Below are 22,948 nucleotides of genomic sequence, written 5' to 3' on the forward strand. Positions count from 1 at the left end.
TCCCAACGTTTGGGGTTTACCACCCACAAAAGCCCAATCAGATCAGGGTGGTCTTTGACTCCAGTGCTCAGTGCGCTGGTATCTCCCTTAATGACGTGCTCCTTACAGGCCCCGACCCCAACAATACCCTTCTCGGGGTCCTGCTGCGCTTCCAGAAGGAGGTCGCAATCCTAGCTGACATCCAGCGGATGTTCCATTGCTTCTTAGTACAGGAGGACTATTGCAATTTCCTCCGTTTCTTACGGCACAAATGCAACTTCCTTCGCACTGCGGATGAATTGGCCCTGGCAAAGGATGTCATCTTTAAAGCAACTCAAAGAGTGGCTTTTGCAGGGGAGTTTTCAGCTCTCCAAATTAATAAACCAATACCAAAGGACAGCCCTTTGAGGAAATTTTGCCCGAACCTGAAGAATGGTATCATCTGCATTGGAGGTCGGTTAATACACTCCCAACTTCCGGCCGCAGAAAAAAGTACAGTAATCTTGCCCAAAGACAGCCATGTGTCCTTACTGCTCACTCGCCATCACCATGAACAGGTAAAGCATCAGGGCCGTCACCTGACGGAAGAAGCAATAAGGGCAGCGGGACTGTGGATCTTGGGAGGTAAAACACTGATCAATTCAGTACTTCATAAATGTATAACCTGCAGGAAACTGCGAGCCAAGTTGGAAGCTCAACGTATGACGGACCTCCCACCAGAACGCCTCAAAGCCTGCCCTCTTTTTACATATGTGGGGCTCGATGTATTTGGTCCCTGGACTATCACTACGAGACGCATCAGAGGAGGACAGGCAGCGAACAAGCGGTGGGCCATCATGATCAGCTGCATGAGTTCAAGAGCGATGCACATTGAGGTCATCGAATCTTTGGATACATCCAGCTGCATTAACGCTCTCAGGCACTTCTTTGCGCTAAGAGGCCCTGCAAAATAGTTAAGTCTGATTGCGGCATGAACTTTGTTGGAGCATCAAAGGAGCTGGGGATGGACAAAACGGTGCAAAAGTACCTCAGTCAGCAGGGATGCAACTGGCAGTTCAACACACCACACGCCTCTCACATGGGAGGTTCATGGGAGCGAATGATTGGTATCGCCAGAAGAATTCTTGATTCAATGTTTCTGAAGCAACGCACCCGATTGACCCACGAGGTACTGTGCACACTAATGGCAGAAGTCACAGCCATTTAAGTGCACGACCACTCCTACCTGTGTCTTCTGACCCAGAAAACCCCTTCATACTCTCACCATCAATGCTCCTTACGCAGAAGGCAGGAGCTCCCCCTCCACCAGGGGACTACTCTGATAAGGATTTGTACACAAAGCAATGGAGACAGGTCCAGGCTCTGGCAAATCAGTTCTGGTCTCGTTGGAGAAATGAATATCTAACTTTGTTGCAACACAGACAAAAGTGGACAGAACCTCGCAGGAATCTTCAAGTTGGAGATTTAGTCCTGCTCAGGGACAAGCAAATCGCCTGCAACAGCTGGCCAATGGACAGAATCACTGCCACATTCCCTAGTAGGGATGGACATGTCTGGAAGGTTGAATTGAAAACTTCTGACTAAGGTGATGTGAAAACTTACCAAAGGCCAGTTACAGAAGTCATTGTACTTCTATCTAAGGACTGATTTAGAGACTGAAGTTTTGTATTATGTTCATTGTGACCCTACGAAGGTCAGGCGGGGAGTGTGTTGCCTTTATGGCATTTGTTTAGTTTATAATATTTTCGCTTTAGTAACTCGTTTGTTATCATTTTCTAGTTAAAGTTAAGATTGTTTAAAGTAGATTCGTTGTCTGTGATATAGCGTGGCATGTGATGACGTCACACCCGGTTTCGCCGGGTCTTGTGGGAAAATACCAGTTTGGAGAAACAGGAAGGAGGGGGCTTACATGTGCAGGATCAGCGCAAGAAAAGTTTTCTTTCTATGCACTAGAAACATTAGTGAACCAACGCTGTAAGTTCATGAGATAATCGATATTTTGAATTAAAATGTTAACGTTGATTCTGTTAAAAGTAACGACGGTTGATAAGGTTTATGTTTTTGTTATTTAAAGAGTTGCGGATAGTTTGTGTTGAAGTGTATTTAAAGCAGTCGATGGCGTAGGTAGATTCTGACTGTATGTTGCACTTTAATGTAATGTAGTTGTTGTAGTTTTACTTTTGCAAGTATTTATGATGTAAATGAGATATCAAGAAGGAAACAAATACTGTATATATTTTGTATTGTTTTATCAACAGTTTTCACCATACGTTAATGTGGAAGAGTGAACAGTAAACAGTTAATCTTACTACGATCCTGTCTTCATTGACTATGGTTTACCTCGGTGTTCAGTTCAGAGTTCTTTTACACCTGAGCGAGAACACTACAGTTCCTAAACAGTTTTTTGACAGAGCAGACTCTAAAATTTTACCCTATATTTGGAAAAATAAAAATCCTAGATTGAATTAACCTTTATTGCAGAAATAAAAAAAGAATCATGGTATGGCTTTGCCAAACCTTAGACTGTCCTACTGGGCAATTAATATTCGATATATTACCCCTTGGATTCATTATTCAGACATCTGTAATTGTCTTGTATGAGTGGAATTGGTGAAGCAGTATTCCTTGGCCTCTTTACTGAGAGCTTCTCTTCCTTTTCTGCTAAGTTTGGTAGACAAGACCTTAATCTTATTATTAAACATTCATTAAGAATTTGGTTTCAGTTTCGCAGATATTTGAATTGAACACCTACGCTCGGTCCGCCAGAAAAAGCAGGATCTCCCAGTGGCCACACATTTTAATTCCTCATCCCATTCCCATGCTGATATGTCTATCCATGGCCTCCTCTACTGCCAAAATGAATCCAAACTCACGTTGGAGGAACAACACCTTATATACCGGCTAGGTAGTCTCCAACCTGATGGCATGAACATTGACCTCTAACTTCTGTTAATGCCCCTCCTCCCCTTCTTACCCCATCCCTGACATATTTAGTTGTTTGCCTGTTCTCCATCTCCCTCTGGTGTTCCCCCTGTCTTTCTCCCTAGGCCTCCCGTCCCATGATCCTTTCCCTTCTCCAGCTCTGTATCACTTTCGCCAATCACCTTTCCAGCTCTTAGCTTCATCCCACCCCCTCCGGTCTTCTCCTATCATTTTGGATTTCCCCCTCCCCCCACTACTTTCAAATCTCTTACTATCTTTCCTTTCAGTTAGTCCTGATGAAGGGTCTCAGCCCGAAACGTCGACAGTGCTTCTCCCTATAGATGCTGCCTGGCCTGCTGTGTTCCACCAGCATTTTGTGAGAAACACATTGTGCCTTGTGTTTCTTATGGCACCTGCAAGATAAGCAATTAGAGGGAGTGACTATTTACAAGGACAACAGACTTTGGGTGGTGGGCCTGTGTCTGTCTGCATCCAGACATAGTAGCAATTAAAACTGTTATACGAACAATTTATAACTGATAAAATTAACAATACTCATCTGTACAGAAACTAAGGGGGTGAACCCACATGTATCTGTGTACGTGACTGTATGATATAAAAAGAACTGTATTTGCTTCAGAGGGAGAGACCGTCGAAGCAGCCTCCGAGAGAGTGCTTAAGGAGGGTTCTCTTGAGTAACTTGCTAATAAAGAGTTAAAGTACTTTTACTGTAGTATGTGGTGTCTTTGCATCAGGCAGATCAAAAGAGGTTTATGACAACTGTACCTACATTATTTCTACTTTATATAGGCTGTTATTTTTATGTGTTATTTGGTATGATTTGTCAGCTTCATATCTTGAAGGTTACTGAAAAGAGTGCTTCTGCCGAGGGTGCTTGCACCGAGTGTTTTTGCCGCGAGTGCTGCCGAGAGCACTGTGTCAAGTGTTTTCTTTACGGTGGACAGTGCTGCAATCATTGCAGAAAAGTATTTCCACTTTATACAGGCTGTGTATTATCAGATCATTCCTGCTTTTAATATATGTTACTGTTATTTTAGGTTTTATGTGTTGTTTGGCATGATCTGTTTATTTTTTGGGTCTCGGAACGCTCACAAATTTTTTCCCATATAAATAAATGGTAATTGCTTCTTCACTTTACAACATTCCGGCTTACGAACCATTTCATAGGAACACTCTACCTTCAAATAGCGGGTGAAAACTGTACTACTGAGATTGACCGTGCACAGAACTGACACAGCTGCGAAACAAGCTGCACTGATTGTTCCCCAAATTACAAATTGTCAGGGAAAAACTGAATCTAAAGGTATGCCTGGAATTAAGGATGTGTGTGCTTCACAGAGGGACACCTCTGAAAAAGAGAAAGCCACCTGGGAATCAGCTGGATGTTTTTACTCAGCGACCAAGAACCTCTGGCTTACTCCTGTCCGTCAAGTTTTGTGTACCTGAAACTATACTGAGCTATCTTGTAGATTCTGTACATACCAATGCTCACCTTGCCAAGGAGAGAATGGTAAGGCAATGTTTAGAATCATGGTGGAGCCCAGACCTGGAGAAAGTAGCAGAGAATGTTGCCAGAAAAGGCACCCCATGCCCAAAGGGATATATCCTGTTGTCAAGATACCCTTTCTGTCAATTTCAACTTGATTTTATCAAATTACCACGTGTGCACAATTATAAGTATTGCCCTGTAACTCTTGATGTCTTTAGAAGCATATACCAACACAGATAACAAAGCCAATAATACCATGGTGCATATTTTGTTGAAAGAAATCATTCCCAGATTCCGGGTACTGGAGCAAGTTGTATCTGACAATGGCCCTCATTTTGTGGGCAAGATTAATACCCAACTATGCCAGGCTCTGGGGACTAAACATACACTCCATTGGCCCCACAGACCATAAGCCACCAGCTTGGTTGAAAGGGATGATAGGACACTGAAAATCAAAATAGCTAAATTAGGACAAGAAACAAGTCAAAATTGGCTCAAAATGCTACCAATGGTCTTGTTCCAGATGAGAACACATTTCCAGACCAAACATGGTCTGTTGCTAGCCAAAACAGTATATGGCAGACCATTAAGAACCCCCTGGAAGGCTGCCTTGCCAACCCTGAAATTACCCAAGATGGACCTGAAACAAATGTCTAATGAGATTATACAGTATATCCTGGCACTAACCAAATCTCTCCAGGTCTTGCAGTGGTGAATCTGTGGAATTCATTCTCATAGACAAAAGATATTCAATGCTATTTTGAAGATGTCCTGACAAGATACAAAAATAAACATTTTCAACAAGAACAAGTGTCATCACAAATTCTGAAATCTCATATACCAAAAAATACAGGTCTCATTTTAGCAAGCCATCCTAGGTACAACTTCATTCAGATTGAAAGATTCCACTTTTGATTACATGTATGTTGTCCCAATTGTTCTCAGCTAGAGTATGGCTTGCCCTGAAAAATTCTAACTTGAAGGGAGGTTGGGGTGGTCAGGGTTGTGGAAAGAAACTTACATTTTAAAAAATGTGAAAATCAAGCTAGATTATCCAGATATCAGAGAAGTGTGAGACAGCAATCTACGGAAGTACAAGGAATTTACAATACCAATGAAGTATTTTGTATCCAAAAGCAATAAAAGGCAATAAAAGGTTATTCAGAATGAGGAGATACAAAAATAAACAAGTAGGAAATATATATCCAAAAATGTTGCATACAAAGCTAAATATAAAACTTTATATCCTTTGTCAGGCCAATTACTTTTTCTGTTTTTTCAGAAGATTTTATTAGGCCCTAATTGTGAAAGGCATAGAGTCTAAGAAAAGTATGACACAGAAAAAGGCCCTTTAGCTCACGTAGTCTGCACCAAACATTTAAACTGCCAACTCCTATTGACCTGAACTGGGACCAGAGCCCTCCATACCCCTACCATCCATGTACCTATCCAAACTTCTCTTAAATGTTGACATCAAGCTCATATGCAACATTTGCACTGGCAATTGTTTGACACTCTCACGATCCTCTGAGTTAATAAGTTTCTTCTCATGTTCCTCTTTAACTTTTCAGCTTTTACCCTTAACCCATGACCTCTAATTGTAGTCTGACACAACTTCAGTTGAAAAAGCTGCTTGCATTTACCCCATCTATACCTTTCATAATTTTATACCCTTCTCTCAACTCTCCCCTTAATCTTCTACATTCCAAGAAGTCCTAACCTTTTCAATCCCTCAGGTACTCTAGGCAAACCTACATGCCAGTAAATACTTTTCATTACTCTTTCAAACTTAGATACATATATCTTTCCTATAGGTAGATGACCAAACCTGCACACAATTCTCCAAATTAGGCCTCACCAATGTTATACAACTTCAACATCCCATCTTCTGTACTCTACATTTTGATTTATGAATGCTAATAAGCTTTCTTTATGACCCTAACTTACATCGCCATTTGCTACCAATCATAGACCTGTATTAGATCTTTTTATTTTCCCACATTCCTCAGTCCCCTACCTTTCACTCTGTAAGACCTACTCTGGATGATCCCACCAGAATGCAACACCTCGCACTAGTCCGCACTGATTTCCATCTGCCATTTTCAGCCCATTTTTCCAGCTGATGCAGATCTGCTGATCCAGTTTATCAAATTATCATCCAGATCATTGATATAGGTGACGAACAACAGACCCAACACCAATCCCTTTGGCACTCCACTAGTCATAGGCCTCCATTCAGGACAGGTAACCATCTATTACCACTCTCTGGCTTTTCCCACCAAGTCAATACACAATCTAGTTTACAACCTCATCCTCAATGCCAAGCAACTAAACCTTCTGACCAACTTCCCATGAACAGCCTTGTCAAATGCCTTGCTAAAATTGATGTAGACCACATCCACTACCTTGCTTTTTTCAACTTCCCTGGTAACTTACTTAAAAACTCTTATAAGATTGGTTAAACATGACCTACCAAGCACAAGTCCATGTACAGGGTTCTCAGATTATTAACTGCAATGTTAATTGTTAACTGCATATATAAAATGGCTTCTCTGTAGCATTATAATGAAATGGCTTCTTGGTGGGTAACTGATGAGGTATTGCTCTGTTTAGTCAAAATGTCTGGGTTATAATTACTGACAATGGATGAACTAATCAATAGAAGCAATGTTGAGGGAACCTGGAGTGAGTGGCGGGATTTTCTGGAGGAGAACTGAAGAGGAAGGACGTGCTGGACGTGCTCTGGTTGACCACCGAGGTTGGTCCCAGGCAGCGGGTCATGAAGGTCGGAGAAGATCGAATGGTGGACAGGTTTCGACAATTGAGCTCCAACGGTTGTGCACGAACTGAACTTCGATAAGTTTCAGCACCCTTTTCTTTCTTTTTATATTGTATCGCTATTAATTACCTAGTTCCAATAAGATTTATAAAGTGTAATCTGTAAAATGTACTAATTGTGTGCAGTCTGATATTGTGTGCGCGAGTTTGTAGCAGTGTGCATTTCACCACGTCTAAGCAAATGGGAGACACGGTTTGACAGGTGGACGGACTTTTCCCTTAACAAACACAAGCTGATAGCCTTAAGTGTTATATTTGTGGGGGTTCGTCCGGGATACAATTCTGTGGATGCTTTGTGACTACTCTGCTTAAATACAATACAGTAAGGATGGCAGTAGCTGCTTTTCAGCGATGGTGTGCGGCTGCGAAGGTGGCAGAGAGCAATGCGTGCATGTTGAGGGGGGTGGAGACTAGTGTACCGGATGAAGTGTTAATTCGAGGTTTGAGTACAGTTAAAACTTTTGGCAAAGTGGAGATTCTATTGCGGAACTTTGATTTTGAGGCAGGTACAGGTAGTGTTAGTGCAAACAAGTGAGGACATAACAGGGGTGCAGTTGCCAGAGGAGATTGGCGTCCCTGGTGAGGCAGGGCCATGGCGCCTGCAGAGTGTCGGGGAGGGAGGGGCCAAAGCTCAACAAGCAGAGTGGGGAGGAGATCTTAGGGAACAGGTTCTTTCGGTGCTGGGGGATGAAAGGAAAGAGTGGTCAGATTTGGAAAAGTTGGTCAGTTCCCGTTCCACTGTGAAAGGCGAGAGCTCTGAGTTGGCCTCTGCACTTACCTCCTTAGCGAGAAGGGTAGCGGGGCCCCACCAGAAGGTAAGAGTTTTCTCCAGGATAATGCCCACTCCGGAGGGTGAGAAGGATTATGAGACATGGGTAGAACAAACATTGCAACATCACACAGCAAACAACTGTTGAGTGAGTGGCAGTGCTTGGATGAGGAAAACTGACAGATTGGTTGGAAGTTTGCAGGGATTGGCAGCTGGGGTAGTACGAGGCCTGAAGGTTAACCAGTCTTTGGCCGCTCTGAAGGACTATATGGAGGACTTAGAAAGTGGTTTTGGGTTAACCAGGAGTCCTCAGGGAGTTTCAGAACACGTATCAGGAGGAGGGTGAGAAGCTCTCTGCGTACCTTTTCGGCTAGGGAGACAGCTTAATGGATGGCGGCGCCGGGGGGCGGGCCATTCGGGCTGAACAGGTGGATCAGTTCAGGACAGATCAGGTATTTCAGGGTGCCCAGGCCGAGGACAAGATTGCTTGGAGTCTCCGGCAGTCTTGTAAAATGTGCCCTCCCCCGACATTAGTTCAACTGATCAGAGATGTGAAGGGGGATGAGCGTGCATTGAGGCTGCGGGAGGACTCTTGTCAGCAGTTGTAGTCCTCGGTGGAGACGGGAGAGGAGCAGCTCCACCTGGAAACTGATAAAGGAGATGGTGGCCGAGCTGAGGGCTGAGGGGTCGTTAGGGAGGCCTTCGCCTCCCAGAGGACAAACAGCACAGGATGCTGAAAGTGGCAGGAGGTTTACAAGAAGAGAGACGGCTAGTAGCATGTGCTATAACTGTGGGAAAGAGGGACACTTCCGGAAAGACTGTGAGAGACAAGGGGTGTGCTATAACTGCGGAGAGGAGGGCTAATTCTGGCAGGAACGTGAGCAGCTGACAGCCCCTAAGAGGTTGAGTCCCCAAGAATCCAAGAAGGAAGAGGTGCTGGGAAACTTAGAGGAGACCCAATGAGGGAATGGCCTGGTGTCTCTAGGGGAACACGTTACCAGCAATCTACCAAGGAACCCCTGAAATCAAAAGACTCAATTCCAGAAGGAGGGAATCTCTGCTAAAGTCATACTCGACACTGGGTTGCAGGTCACGCTACTATACCATTCGTTTTACAATTAGTACTTGAAGCATTTGCCATTGACCCCATTCCACACACTGGAGATCTGGGATGTCAGTGCTAGGGATTATCCGTATGACAGGTACTTGTCGGTGAAACTGGAGTTTTCAGAAGCTGATGTGGGACTGTCTGAAGTTTTGGCGACGTTAGTGCTGGTTTGTCCAGACCCAGTTGAGACGGGGTGGGGGGTGTGTTTCAATTCTGGCGGGGACCAATACACCTATGGTGCGGAGGCTCACGGGGGCCTGCCAGGAGAAGGTGAGTGAGAACTGTTTGGGGTCCCGGGCCATGCACCCAGCGTTTCATGCTGCTTTTGAGGAAGTGCAGCGCCGCACTGGGCTGGAGACTGAATTTAAACGAGGGACTATGTGGTGCACCCACCTCAAAGCCTGTGATAATGAGGCCTGGGGAAGTAGCAACAGCGATGGGAACTCCCAGATTTCCCAGAGTGCCTGATGTTGAGGCCCTTTTAGTGGAAGGCCTCGAGGGGGAGACACGATTTCCGGCTGGGGCGCTGGTGAGGCCCGAAGTACAGAGGCCCTCGGTGGTACATGCGAGTTGGATGTCAGGAACACTACGGAGAGAGAAATCACCTTTAAGCGAGGGATGCCTCTGGCGCATTTGTTCCTGGTGACGGTAATGTCTAGCGCCCCTGTGAGGTCCTCAGAGGGGGAAGGATTGGAAAACAGAGGAAAGCTGACCGCTGAGGCCTTTAACCTTAGGGACTCTCCTGTGCCGCTGGAGTGGAAATGCAGGCTGGTGGAGAAGATGTTGATGCAGGAAGATCTTTTTCTCTTGGCGAGATTGATATGGGTTGCTCCAAGAGCACTTGCCATACCATCCAAGTGACTGAGGACACTCCGTTCAGAGAGATGTCATGGCGACTGGCCCCTGCAGATGTGGAAGATGTGCCGCAGCAATTGTGCAAGTTGAAGGAAGCTGGGATCATCACCGAGTCCCTAAGTTCCTATGCATCCCCAATAGTTGTGGCCGGGAAGAAGAACATTAAGGTACGCAGGTGGGTGGAATATAGGATTTGAACCAGCGCACTGTCCCTGACCAGTATACAGTCCCGAGGGTCGAGGATACACTGACTGATCTGAGTGGGGCGAAGTGGTTAGTGAGCTGGACTTCAGGAGTGGGTATTACCAGATCCCGATGAGTGAGGCTGACAAAGAAAAGACGGCCTTTTTACGTCCCCGGGATTCTTCCAGTTCGAAAGGATTCCCCAGGGCATATCGGGAGCCCCTGCCACCTTCCAGCAGGCCATAGAGAAGATGGTGGGGGATATGAATTTGCTTGGTGTATTTGGATGATTTGGCAGTGTTTGGAGCCACCTTGGAAGAACGCGAAGCGAGGCTACTGAAGGTGCTAAGTCAACTGAAGGAGTAAGGGTTAATACTCTCCCTGGACAAGTGCCAGTTCTGCAAGACGTCTGTTAGCTATGTTGGACACATACTTTTGCAGAATGGAGTAACTACAGACTGGGCTAAGATTGAAGCGGTCTGAGGCCCCAGACTGTGAGCACTCTGCACTCATTCTTGGGGTTCTGTAGTTATTATCGGAGATTCATGAAGGGCTATGTCAAAGTAAACCACCCCTTGAACCAGCTTCTGTGTGGTTACCCTCTGTTTGGGGAAGAAAGGGAAAGAAAAAGGAGGACAGGAAGTTGGAGAATATTTCGACCCGTCAGAGCCCTTTGGACCGAGGTGGGATGTAAAATATGAGGAGGCTTTTAAATTGCTGAAAGAGTTGCTGACCCAGCCGCCAGTGCTGGCTTTTGAGGACCCCCGATTACCACACAAGGATTAGGGGCCGTCCTGTATCAAGATCAGAGCACTGGGTTGAGGCCTGTCGCCCTCCGACAGGTACTATCCCACCCACAAGTTGTAGTTCCTGGTGTTGAAATGGGCGGTGGTGACTATCTCTACGGGACAAGTTTGAGCTGAAGACGGCCAACAACCCACTTACTTATATCCTGACCTTGGCAAACTTGATGCTACAGGCCATCGGTGGTTGGTGGTCTTTTCGGTGTATGATTTCAGCCTGAAGTACTGGCTGGGGAGCAGGAATGTCGACGGGGATGCTTTGTCATGACAAGAGCATAAAGAACAGGAGATGGACGAGGAATGGCAGAGCATTCCTGCCCGTGGGGTGAAAGCCATGTGTCAGTTTGCTATCATCATGAAGGCTGAGGAAAAGCAGAGGCTGGTTTGCACGGTGCACCCATTGGGGACTTTAGATGACGCCCTGCCCCAGGTTTACTGTGAGTTGACTGCACTGAAGACTAAACAGTTGCTGGAACTAAGTCTGGGGGAAGTGGCATCTGCTCAGTATGATGGCCTGGGCATTGGCACTGTTTGGAGCACAGTGGAGAAAGGGAATGTGGTGTAGGCAGAAAAGATGAAACACACTTAAATGCTTCCGTTATTGAGGGAATGGCCTTGGGTGAAGTTAAGGAAACAAGTTTTATACCAGGTAACATCACCCCTGGACTGACCTTGGCAGCTGGTCCTGCCTGAGAAGTATCGGAAGATTGTGTTGAAGTCAATGCACGATGATTCTGGACATGTGGGGGTGGAGAAGACCTATGGATTGCTTTAAGACAGGTTTTACTGGCCCCAAATGAAGTTGGAGGTGGAAGAGTATTGCATGACTTGCACTCTCTGCTTGAAGAAGCCCCCCCCAATGTTCCCTTTAAACTTTTCCCTCTTCACCCTTAATCCATGACCTCTGGTTTTTTTCTCCCCTGGCCTCAGTGGAAAAAGCCTGCTTGCATTCACTATCTATACCCATCATAATTTTATATACCTCTATCAAAACTCCCTTCATTCTTCTGCACTCCAGGGAATAAAGTCCTAACCTACTCAACCTTACTCTGTAACTCAGTTTCTCAAGTCCCGGCAACATCCTTGTAAACCTTCTCTGCACTCTTTCAACCTCATTAATATCCTTCCTGCAATTAGGTGACCCAAACTGCACACAATACTCCAAATTTGGTCTCACCCAGTCTTATACAACCTCACCATTACATTCCAACTCTTATACTCAATACTTTGATTTATAAAGGCCAATGGACCAAAAGCTCTCTTTACAACCCTATCTACTTGTGACGCCACTTTTAGGGAATTATGTATCTGTACTCCCAGATCCCTCTGTTCTACTGCACTCCTCAGTGTCCTACCATTTACCTTGTATGTTCTACCTTGGTTTGACCTTCCAAAGTGCAATACCTCACACTTGTCTGCATTAAACTCCATCTGCCATTTTTCAGCCCATACCTCCAGCTGGTCCAAATCCAACTGCAAGCTTTGAAAACCTTCCTCATTGTCCACTACACCTCCAATCTTTGTATCATCAGCAAATTTTCTGATCCGATTTACCACATCATCATCCAGATCATTGATATAGATGACAAATAACAATGGACCCAGCACTGACCCCTGTGGCACACCACTAGTCACAGGCCTCCACTCAGAGTAGCAATCCTCCACTACCGCTCTCTGACTTCTCCCATTGAGCCAATGTCTCATCCAATTTACTACCTCACCATGTATACCTAGTGACTGAATCTTCCTAACTAACCTCCCATGCGGGACCTTGTCAAAGACCTTACTGAAGTCCATGTATACAACATCCACTGCCTTCCCTTCATCCACTTTCCTGGCAACTTCCTCGAAAAACTCTGATCGGTCGGTTAAACATGACCTACCACGCACAAAGCCATGTTGACTTTTTCTAATAAGTCCGTCTATCCAAATACTTGTAGATCCTATCTCTTAGTACTCCTTCCAATAATTTACCTAATACCGATTTCAAACTTACCGGCCTGTAATTTCCCGGCTTACTTTTTTAGCTGTTTTAAACAGCAGAACTACATGAGTTATCCTCCAATCCTCCAGCACCTGACCCATGGATATCGGCATTTTAAATATTTCTGCCAGGGCCCCTGCAATTTCAACACTAGTCTCCTTTAAGGTCCGAGGGAATACCCTGTCAGGTCCTGGGGATTTATCTACTCTGATTTGCCTCAAGACAGCAAGCACCTCCTCCTCTTTAATCTGTATAATTTCTATGACCTCCCTACTTGTTTGCCTTGTTTTCATAGACTCCATTCCAGTTTCCTTAGTAAATACAGATGCAAAAAACCCATTTAATATCTCTCCCATTTCTTTTGGTTCCATACATAGCCAACCACTCTGATCTTCAAGAGGAGTAATTTTATTCCTTACTATCCTTTTGCTCTTAACATACCTGTAGAAGCTCTGATTATCCTTCACCCTGACTGCCAAAGCAACCTCATGTCTTCTTTTAGCCCTCCTGATTTCTTTCTTAAGTATTTTCTTACTCTTTTTATACTCCTCAAGCATCTTATTTCCTCCCTGTTGCCTATACATGTTATACATCTCTCTCTTCTTTTTTATCAGAGTTCCAATATCCCTCGAGAACCAAGGTTCCTTATTCTTATTCAGTTTGCCTTTAACCCCTACAGGAACATACAAACTCTGCACTCTCAAAATTTCTCCTTTGAAGGCCTCCCACTTACCAATCACATCCTTGCCAGAGAACAACCTGTCCCAATCTATGCTTTTTAGATCCCTTCTCATTTCTTCAAATTTGGCCTTTTTCCAGTTTAGAACTTCAACCCGAGGACCAGATCTACCTTTATCCATGATCAAGTTGAAACTAATCACGTTATGATCACTGGAACCAAAGTGTTCCCCTACACACACTTCTGTCACCTGTCCTAACTCATTTCCTAATAGGAGATCTAATATTGCATCCTCCCTAGTTGGTACATCTATATATTGATTTAGAAAACTTTCCCGAACACATTTCGCAAACTCTAACCCATCTAGACCTTTAACAGTATGGGAGTCCCAATCAATGTGTGGAAAATTAAAATCCCCTACAATCACAACTTTCTGTCTCCTGCAGTTGTCTGTTACCTCTCTGCAGATTTGCCCCTCCAATTCTCGCTGACTATAATACAACCCCATTAATGCGGTTATACCTTTCCTGTTTCTCAGGTCCACCCATATGGCCTCAGTAGACAAGCCCTCAAATCTGTCCTGCCAAAGCACCGCTGTAATATTTTCCCCGACTAGCAAAGCCACCCCCCCACCCTTCATCCTTCTGCCTCTATCAGATCTGAAACCCTGGAACATTGAGCTGCCAGTCCGGCCCCTCCTGTAGCCAAGTTTCACTAATGGCTATAATGTCATAATTCCATGTGTCAATCCAGACCCTCAGCTCGTCTGCCTTTCCCATAATACTCCTTGCATTGAAATATACACACCTCAGAAAACTGTTACCATCACAAACAACCTTACTATTTGTGCCTTTGCATGAACTACTAACATCATTTATTTTCACCCCTGCTCCACTATCTACTCTGGCACTCTGGTTCCCATCTCCCTGCAAATCTAGTTTAAACCCTCCCCAATAACACTAGCAAACCTCCCTGCAAGTATATTGGTCCCCTTGTAGTTCAGGTGTAATCCGTCTCTCTTGTACAGGTCCCACCTGCCCCAAAAGAGGTTCCAAAGATCCTGATATCTGAAACCCTGCACCCTACACCAGTTTCTCAACCATGCTGTCACACTTGCAAAATGAGGGGCCGTTGGACCTGGTGTGTATAGATTTCTTGGCCATAGAACCCAATGCCAGCAATACGGCAAATGTCTAATGGCTGATTTATACTTGTGCATACAGTCTACGCCACAGCCTATGCCGTAACCCTGATTCTCAATTCCACACAGACTCTAAGCTGTAGCAAGCATGCACCAGTGTACGCCAAAATGCTAGCTGTTGGTGGGGTTTCTATGCCACTGTGTTGAGTTTCTTTGTGAGAAACATGGACGAGGAAATACATTTCAAACATTTTCGCATGTCAGCAGGTAGATTTGACGATTTGGTTCATCTATTTCTCATCTGTGTATGCACAGCCTACAGACATGGCGGAGAAGAATCAACCGGAAATGTGCAAGAGGAAATGCGATGTTACCAAGCGCACCAATCACAGTTGTGGTCTGCATCGCCGCAAAGCGTAACTTTTCTAGAGAAGTGAGCATCACCCTACAGCATAGGGCACGCATTACCTACATCGTAGATGCGATGCACAACTATAAATCAGCCTTTAGTCATCACAGACCAATACACCAGGTATGCTCAAGCATTCCAAGCCAATGATCAGAGGGCAATTACAGTGGCGAAAGTGCTATGGGAGAAGTATTTTGTGCATCATAGCCTTCCCCAGTGGACAGATAGTGACCAGGGACGGGCCTTTGAGAATAAGCTCATCTATGAGTTATTGGGTATGTTGAGGGTTGAGAAATTGAGGACTATTCCCTATCACCTCCCCCCCACCCCCCAGCCAGAATAGGCTTAATCAGACCCTGCCAGACACCCTCAGGACTGGAGATCAGCAAAAAGAGCCAATTAAATCAACATATTGGACATCTGGTTCACTGTTACAACTGGACATGCAATGACGCTACTGGCTACTCACCCTATTATCTGATGTTCAGGCGTGAGGCAAGGTTGCCCATTGACCTCTGTTTTGGGATGGCCAGGGTGAAGTATCACCGAAACCTTTTTTGAAGTATGTGTCTGCTTTGAAGAAAGACCTACAAAGAGCTACATCGGAATCATCTGTGCCTCTGGTATGTGATGTACAAGTAGAGCGGGAGCCGAAGATGCCGGGTGCGCCTACTACCAGGACTTGGCATCCATGCAAGGTGGAGAAAGAGCCCGCATCGGAGAGGGGGGCCCAGGCCCAGCCCGTGAGGGATACTTACTCGGACAGTGATGATTCAGATGATTGGTACATGCTGTCATTCACTGATGGAGGAGGAGGAGGAGAAGGCGCCTGGCCCTTCCCCCACTGGGTTAGATGGGGTAAGGGGGGCTATTGGTGGGCAGTCAGGGGTACCACAAGGCGTTGGCAGGGAGGATGTGGGGCCCGAGCAAGAGATAGAGGGTTCCGGGGTGCAAAGAGGTTTGGGTGACCGCTCGCAGGAGGGTTTTGCCTCATAGTTTCCCTGAGTCTCCTGTATTGTCCAAAGTGGAGGAGTTAGAAGAGGGAGTGCGCACATTTCAGAGAAGCAGATACCCCCCCAGATGGTTTGGCCTATGTAGCACCCGGGGAACAGGGTGTGATCTCCACTGTTTTGTGGGAGTTATGCCACTGCTTTCTGCACTTGGGTTGGGCAGGAGGGGTTGACATGACGTAATTCAGTGGGGGGCGAATGCAATGTTCTCAGATTATTAACTGCAATGTTAACTGTTAACTGAATATATAAAATGGCTTCTCTTAGCGTTATAATGAAAAGGCTTCTTTGTGGGTAACTGATGAGGTAATGCTCTGTTTAGTTGGAATGTTTGGGTTACAATTATTGATAACAGAGGAACTAACCAATGGTAGCAATGTTGTTCTATCTATATGTAAGGGAACCTAGAGTGAGTGTGTGGGGTTTTCTGAAGGAGAATGAAGAGGATGGACATGCTGGATGTGCTCTGGTCAACCACCAAGGTTGGTCCCAGGCCGCAGGTCGAGGAGGTCGGAGAAGATCGAATAGTGGACCAAAGACTTAGAAATTGAGCTCCAACAATTTGTACACGAACTGACTGACCTCTGATAAGTTTTCTTTCTTTTCTTTCTTTTAATATTGTATCACTATTAATTACCTAGTTCCAATACGACTTATAAAATGTGATCTGTAAAACATACATTGTGTGCTGTCTGATGTTGTATGTGCAAGTTTGTACCAGTGTGCATTACACAGCATCTACGCAAATGGGAGACATGGTTTGACAGGTGGACAGATTTTCCCCTAGACACAAGCCGATAGCCCTAAGTGTTACACTTATCCAAATATTCATCTCACTGATCCCTTAGAGTATCTTCCAATAACTTTCCCACCAGGCAATAATTTCCTGGTTTAATTTTAGAGCCTTTCTTAAACTATGGAACAATACTGGCTATTCTCCAAAGCTCTGGCAACCCAGCTATCACTAAGGATGATTTAACTATCTGTTAAGGCTCATGAAATTTCTGTAATTGCCTCCTTCACAGGCCGAGAAAACAGCTTGCCATGCTCTGAAGATTTACCCATGCTAATGTGCCTTAAGACAGCATACACCTCCTTCTTAGTAATCTGTACAGAATCCATGTTGATGTCTTTTTGCCTCACTTCGACTCTTGAGAAAATACAGATCAAAAACACATTTAAGATCTCCCCTATCACTTTTGTGTCCACACATGGATTACCATTTTTATCCCTTGCAATCCTTTATCTGTAGAATCCCTTAGGATTCTTATTCGGCTTGTCTGGAAGAACAACCTTACGCCTTCTTTTAGCCCTCCTGACTTTAAGTGCTGTCTTGCATTGCCTTTATTCCACAAGCACCTCATTTGTTCCTACTTGCTTATATCTGCTGTGTGCTTCCTTTATTTTCCTAACCAGGGCTCCAATATCTCTTGAAATCCAAGTTCCCCTTCACCTGTTATCTTTACCTTTTATTCTGACAGATACATACAAGTTTGTACTCTCAAAATTTCCCTTTTGAAAGTCTCACATAAACCAAGTACACCTTAGCCAAAAAGTAGCCTGTCCCAATCCACATTTGCCAGATCATTTCTGACACCATCAAGACAGGCCTTTCTCCAATTTAGAATCTCAACCCATGGGCCAGATCTACATCTTTTACTTTGAAACTAAGGGCATTTTGGTCACTGGATGTAAAGTGCTCCCCTGCACAAACTTTTGTCACCTGTCCCATCTCATTCCCTAACAGCAAATCAGGTACTGCACACTCTCTCACTGGAATTTCTAGGCACTAAAACTTTCTGAAAACATCTGACGAACTGTTTCCATTGAGCCCTTTAACAGAATGACATTCTCAGTCAATATGCGGAAAGTTAAAAACACCTAATATGTTCTTGAAACAGTCTGTGAGCTCTCAAAAAGTCTGTTCCTCTAAATCTCTGACTATTGTGCGGTCTGTAATATAGCCCCATTAGTGTGGTCATATCTTTCTTATTTCTCAGTTTCATCCATAATGCCTCACTAGACAATGCCTCGGTAGACATGATCTCCAGCCTGTCCTGACTGTGCACAAATTTGACATTTTCCCTGACTAATAACGCCACACCTCTTCCTTTAATCCATCCCGCTCTGTCATATCCAAAACAACGGAACCCCAGAACATTGAGCTGCCAGTCCTGTCCCTCCTGCAAACTTATCAATTGCCTTTGCTAAGATACTTATTGCATTGAAATATACACAGCTCAGGACACCAGTCACACCTTCTGATCCTTTAAAGCTCATTTATACTTGCGTATTGCATTGATGCCATAGGTATCGTGTACCATACACCGTACCTATGCTGTACCCTATGCCATAGGGTGATGTGCACCTCCCCAAAAAAGTAACTCAGGCATTGCAGCGACACAGACCGCAACAACTGTGATCTGGAGGAAATAGCATCGAATTTCCTCCTATGCATTTCTGGTTGCTTCTTCTCCGCCATGTCTGTTTGAAATGCATTTCCTCATCCATGTCTCTCACGAAGGATCTCAACACAGTGGCATAGAAACCCCACCGCCAACTAGTGTTTTGGTGCACACCAACGCATGCTGGCTACGGAGTAGAGCACGCAGAAGTTAAAATCAGGGTTATGGCGCAGGCTGCAGCATAGCCCGTACGCACAAGTATAAATCAGCCTTTACTTTGTATTATCCACCCCTGCCTGCACAACCTCTCCATTGACAGTTATGGAACTCTGGCTCCCCCCACCCCACCCCCCCGCAACTCTAGTTTAATACCCACCATGCAGCATTAACAAACCTTCCCACTAGGACAGTTCCCTCTCCTACTCCTCCCTCCTACTCCTTAGCCACATGTTCAACTATATAATCTTCCTAATTCTGTCCTCACTAACACGTGACATGGGTAGCAATCTTGTGACCACGACCCTGCAGGTCCTGCCCTTTAACTTAGTAACTAACTCCTGCATGCTCTTTGCAGAAACTCGTCACTCATCCTAACCATGTCATTGATACTTACATGGACTTCTAGCTGTTCACCCTCCCATTTAGGAATGCTAAGCATTCAATCTGTAATGTTCCAGGCCCTGGCACCAAAGAGGCAACATACCATCTGGGAATCTCAATCTCACCCACACAGCCTCCTTTCTGTTCTCCTAATTAACAAATCCCCTATCATCACAGCACACCTCAGCAATATTTTGTTTTCCAAAATTAGATTTTGATGATTTCAGCAATGCCAGATGTTGTAATACTACAAGTCCCAGCTTTCAATGATTAGGGCTGTGAAAAGTGGAAGAGAGTTACCAAAATTGGCTTCTTTCTAATCATGTTAATGAAAGTGTATTTATATAATACAGATCAAAGTGCATAAGGTTCAAACCAGTGATGGCTTCCAATAAATCGAACTCACCTGCCTAATTCAAACAATCAAGTCAGCAGAATAATATCATCAAGAAGAACTGACAAAAGATTGGATATTTTCATGATGATAAACATATTTATTTCACAACAATGCTTGTATACTGGTCCAGAGGACAACATGGTAAACTGTCAATTTCTGCACTTTAAGGTGATTAAAACACACATAAAGAAGAAAACATTGCAGACAATATGATCTCCCTGCTCTTTAACTGGACATGTCCAGAACAGCTTAGTTATTGACTCTTCTTAAATATTTAAGAACAGGAAGGCAGATTATTATCTGAACGGTGTAGAGTTAGGTAAGGGAGATATACAAAGAGATCTAGGAGTCCTTGTTCATCGGTCACTGAAGGTGAATGAGCAAGTGCAGCAGGCAGTGAAGAAGGCTAATGGAATGTTGGCCTTTATTACAAAGGGAATTGAGTACAAGAGCAAGGAAATCCTCTTGCATTTGTACAGAGCCCTGGTGAGACCACAACTGGAGTATTGTGTACAGTTTTGGTCTCCAGGGTTAAGGAAGGACATCCTGGCTATAGAGGAAGTACAGCGTAGATTCACAAGGTCAATTCCTGGGATATCCGGACTGTCTTACGCAGAAAGGTTCGAGAGACTGGGCTTGTACACGCTTGAATTAAGGAGATTGAGAGGGGATCTGATTGAAACATTTAAGATTATTAAGGGATTGGACAAGATAGAGGCAGGAAATATGTTCCAGATGCTGGGAGAGTCCAGTACCAGAAGGCATGGTTTGAGAATAAGATGTAGGTCATTTAGGACAGAGTTAAGGAAAAACGTCTTCTCCCAGAGAGTTGTGGGGGTCTGGAATGCACTGCCTCAGAAGGTAGTGGAGGCCAATTCTCTGGATGCTTTCAAGAAGGAGCTAGATAGGTATCTTACGGATAGGGGAATCAAGGGATATGGGGACAAGGCAGGAACCGGGTATTGATAGTAGATGATCAGCCTTGATCTCAGAATGGTGGTGCAGACTCGAGGGGCCGAATGGTCTACTTCTGCACCTATTGTCTATTGTCTATTTAGTCAGAAATATTTAATAGTTTTTAATAGTTTTTAAATACATTCCATACTTCTGTATTTATTTGCAGCTTGTTATTTTAAAGTAAGACAAAGGAGCAGAAGTCAGCCATTCAACCCATCAAGTCTGCTCCGCCATTTCATCATGAGCTGATCCAATCTCCCCTTTAGTCCCATTCCCCCGCCTTCTCACCATAACCTTTAATGCCCTGACTACTCAGATACCTATTAATCTCTGCCTTAAATCCACCAATTATGAGCATTTTAACACTAGAGATTATAATCAAAATGCCTTGACGTTGTACTTTCACTGAAAGTTAAGTCCGTGAAGTATCCTCTTCAATGCCTATAGTATCCTACTAAACCAGTAAATCCTACTAAACCTACTAAATCTGTCTCAAAAACGTGTAACTAAACCACAGGAAAAGGCCAAATCTATCTGTCCAACCAAATGTTTGTGCATTATAAGCAGCATAATACAAACTGCTGAATACAAATTTGCAAGAAATTACATTTGTTTTAAACAGTACCAAAAGATGACCTTTTCAATTTGAACTGCAACAACGTAAGCTATTCAGATTTCAATTTCAGTCGACTCATAAATTTACTAAAATGGAGCATAAAATCACTAAAATACTAGAGTGGGTGTGGATGGGAAAGGATTTGCTAAGAATTCACTTAATTAGAAAGCAAACTTTACTCCCTAGCAAGTCAAAAGCATATGTCAAGGTTAAAGAGGTTATATCTATCTACATCTATAATCCTTACCCCCAAAATCCCCTGACTCAACTGAGCATAGAGAACTAATTTCAATTTGAAATTGATGACCGAGTAATTGTAAATGCTACAGAAAAGTACAGTGAATGGAAAACTAATGATAGAATTTAAAATTGAATATTTCCATAAACAAGTATAAAAAATAAATGGCTAGAAGCGACTGCAAGAGCGATATATTAAAAAAAACTAGGCAGAATTTGCATTATGAACATGATGGCGGTCGCTGGAGGAAAGCCCGCCAAACAGGTGATCAGAAATGCAGAAGAGTCAGTGTGCAACTCCAGCTCAAAGAAATAATACTGATATATTTCAGAATACTACATTTTATTTTAATAACAACGAAACTCGAAATAAACACACGTTCCAATGGTAAAAGGACTTTTTTTGCTGCCCTCCAAAAAATCCGACCGCCTCCCCTCTGGGTTGCTGGATGTCAAATCTGTCACAGGCCGGTCTTGATCAACACCAGCTTCGTATTTACTGAGTTTTTCCTACTTCAGTAAACACTAGACCTATTTATTTCCCCGTTCATTCCTCAAAGGACTATTTTAAAAAAACATCTCTCTCAAAAAAAATTACCTCACTGCTACTGGCTTCTCCGAATAGTTCGTGAAACTTGTGAAGGTTTTTGCTGATAGCGACGGAAACTGGCAATGCGGCGTCGAAACCATGTTTTAAATCCTTTTTTAAGCCCAGGATACGCAAACGTCCTGATTTTTTCCAAGGCCGTGCTGGGAAACGAGTCCGAGCTGCGTGCGCCATTTTAGGGAATCTGTTTGTGGGTGGGAGGGGGTGGAAGGTAGAGAGAACCGCCGCCCCGCAATCTGAATTACACAGGAATTGCGCAGATGTCGTGTCCGGAAGGCAAATGTTTTATTCATTTCCCACGACCGGAAGGAAGAACCGTAGGAAAAATACAGGACAAAATCTGATCCCCATAATCCGAACAGCCCAGCACACAAATGAAAGACTGTTAACATTTTATTATTAGTGATTTTAGGACAGGGTGGTTAGTTGTGCACCCCGGAACATGAATTGGGGCACAATGGATACACATGTTGCTACAAGAGGCGACGTCAAAATTCTGCTTTCTGTGCCCCCCCCAAGGAAATCGGGATGCTGAATAATCGATAAGTCGAAACTATCCCTGGTGAAATTATACAACATCGGCAACTGAGGCTGTAATATCGTTAGTCCTCTAAAACAAAGTTAAACACTTGGCGGCGGTAGGCCACATTACGACATCGTATCTCAACAGAATAAGGTAGAGAAGATATGGTGTCAACTAGTTCTAATCTGGCGTTATACATTGTCCGGGGTCCACGGGAGGATCGAGAATATACTCAAACATTAAATTTATATTTATACAAATTTTTACACTCTGAAGTAGACTTAGAAGCATTGCATAGAAACGGACACATTCCAAATGTTGCGTTTGCTTGTGTTTCTGAATTGATCTTTATTACCTATATCTTTAGTATACATGACAAATAAAAATCTTAACGTAATGTCTCCACCTAAATGTGC

General features: G+C 44.1%; 1 protein-coding gene across 8 annotated transcripts in view; it reads right to left on the reverse strand.

Annotated features, from left to right (window-relative positions):
• LOC132386023 (histone-lysine N-methyltransferase 2A-like) overlaps positions 1-22,183 on the reverse strand; it is a 316,855-nt gene extending 294,672 nt beyond the window's left edge. For all 8 annotated transcript variants that reach the window (XM_059958301.1, XM_059958298.1, XM_059958300.1 and 5 more), the window contains exon 1: positions 22,001-22,183. In XM_059958301.1, the coding sequence (XP_059814284.1) occupies positions 22,001-22,183 (183 nt within the window). The remainder of the gene's footprint in view (positions 1-22,000) is intronic.
• Positions 22,184-22,948: the final 765 nt, after the last annotated feature.

Source organism: Hypanus sabinus, assembly GCF_030144855.1.
Source record: "Hypanus sabinus isolate sHypSab1 chromosome Y unlocalized genomic scaffold, sHypSab1.hap1 SUPER_Y_unloc_2, whole genome shotgun sequence".
Taxonomy (NCBI): Eukaryota; Metazoa; Chordata; class Chondrichthyes; order Myliobatiformes; family Dasyatidae; genus Hypanus; species Hypanus sabinus.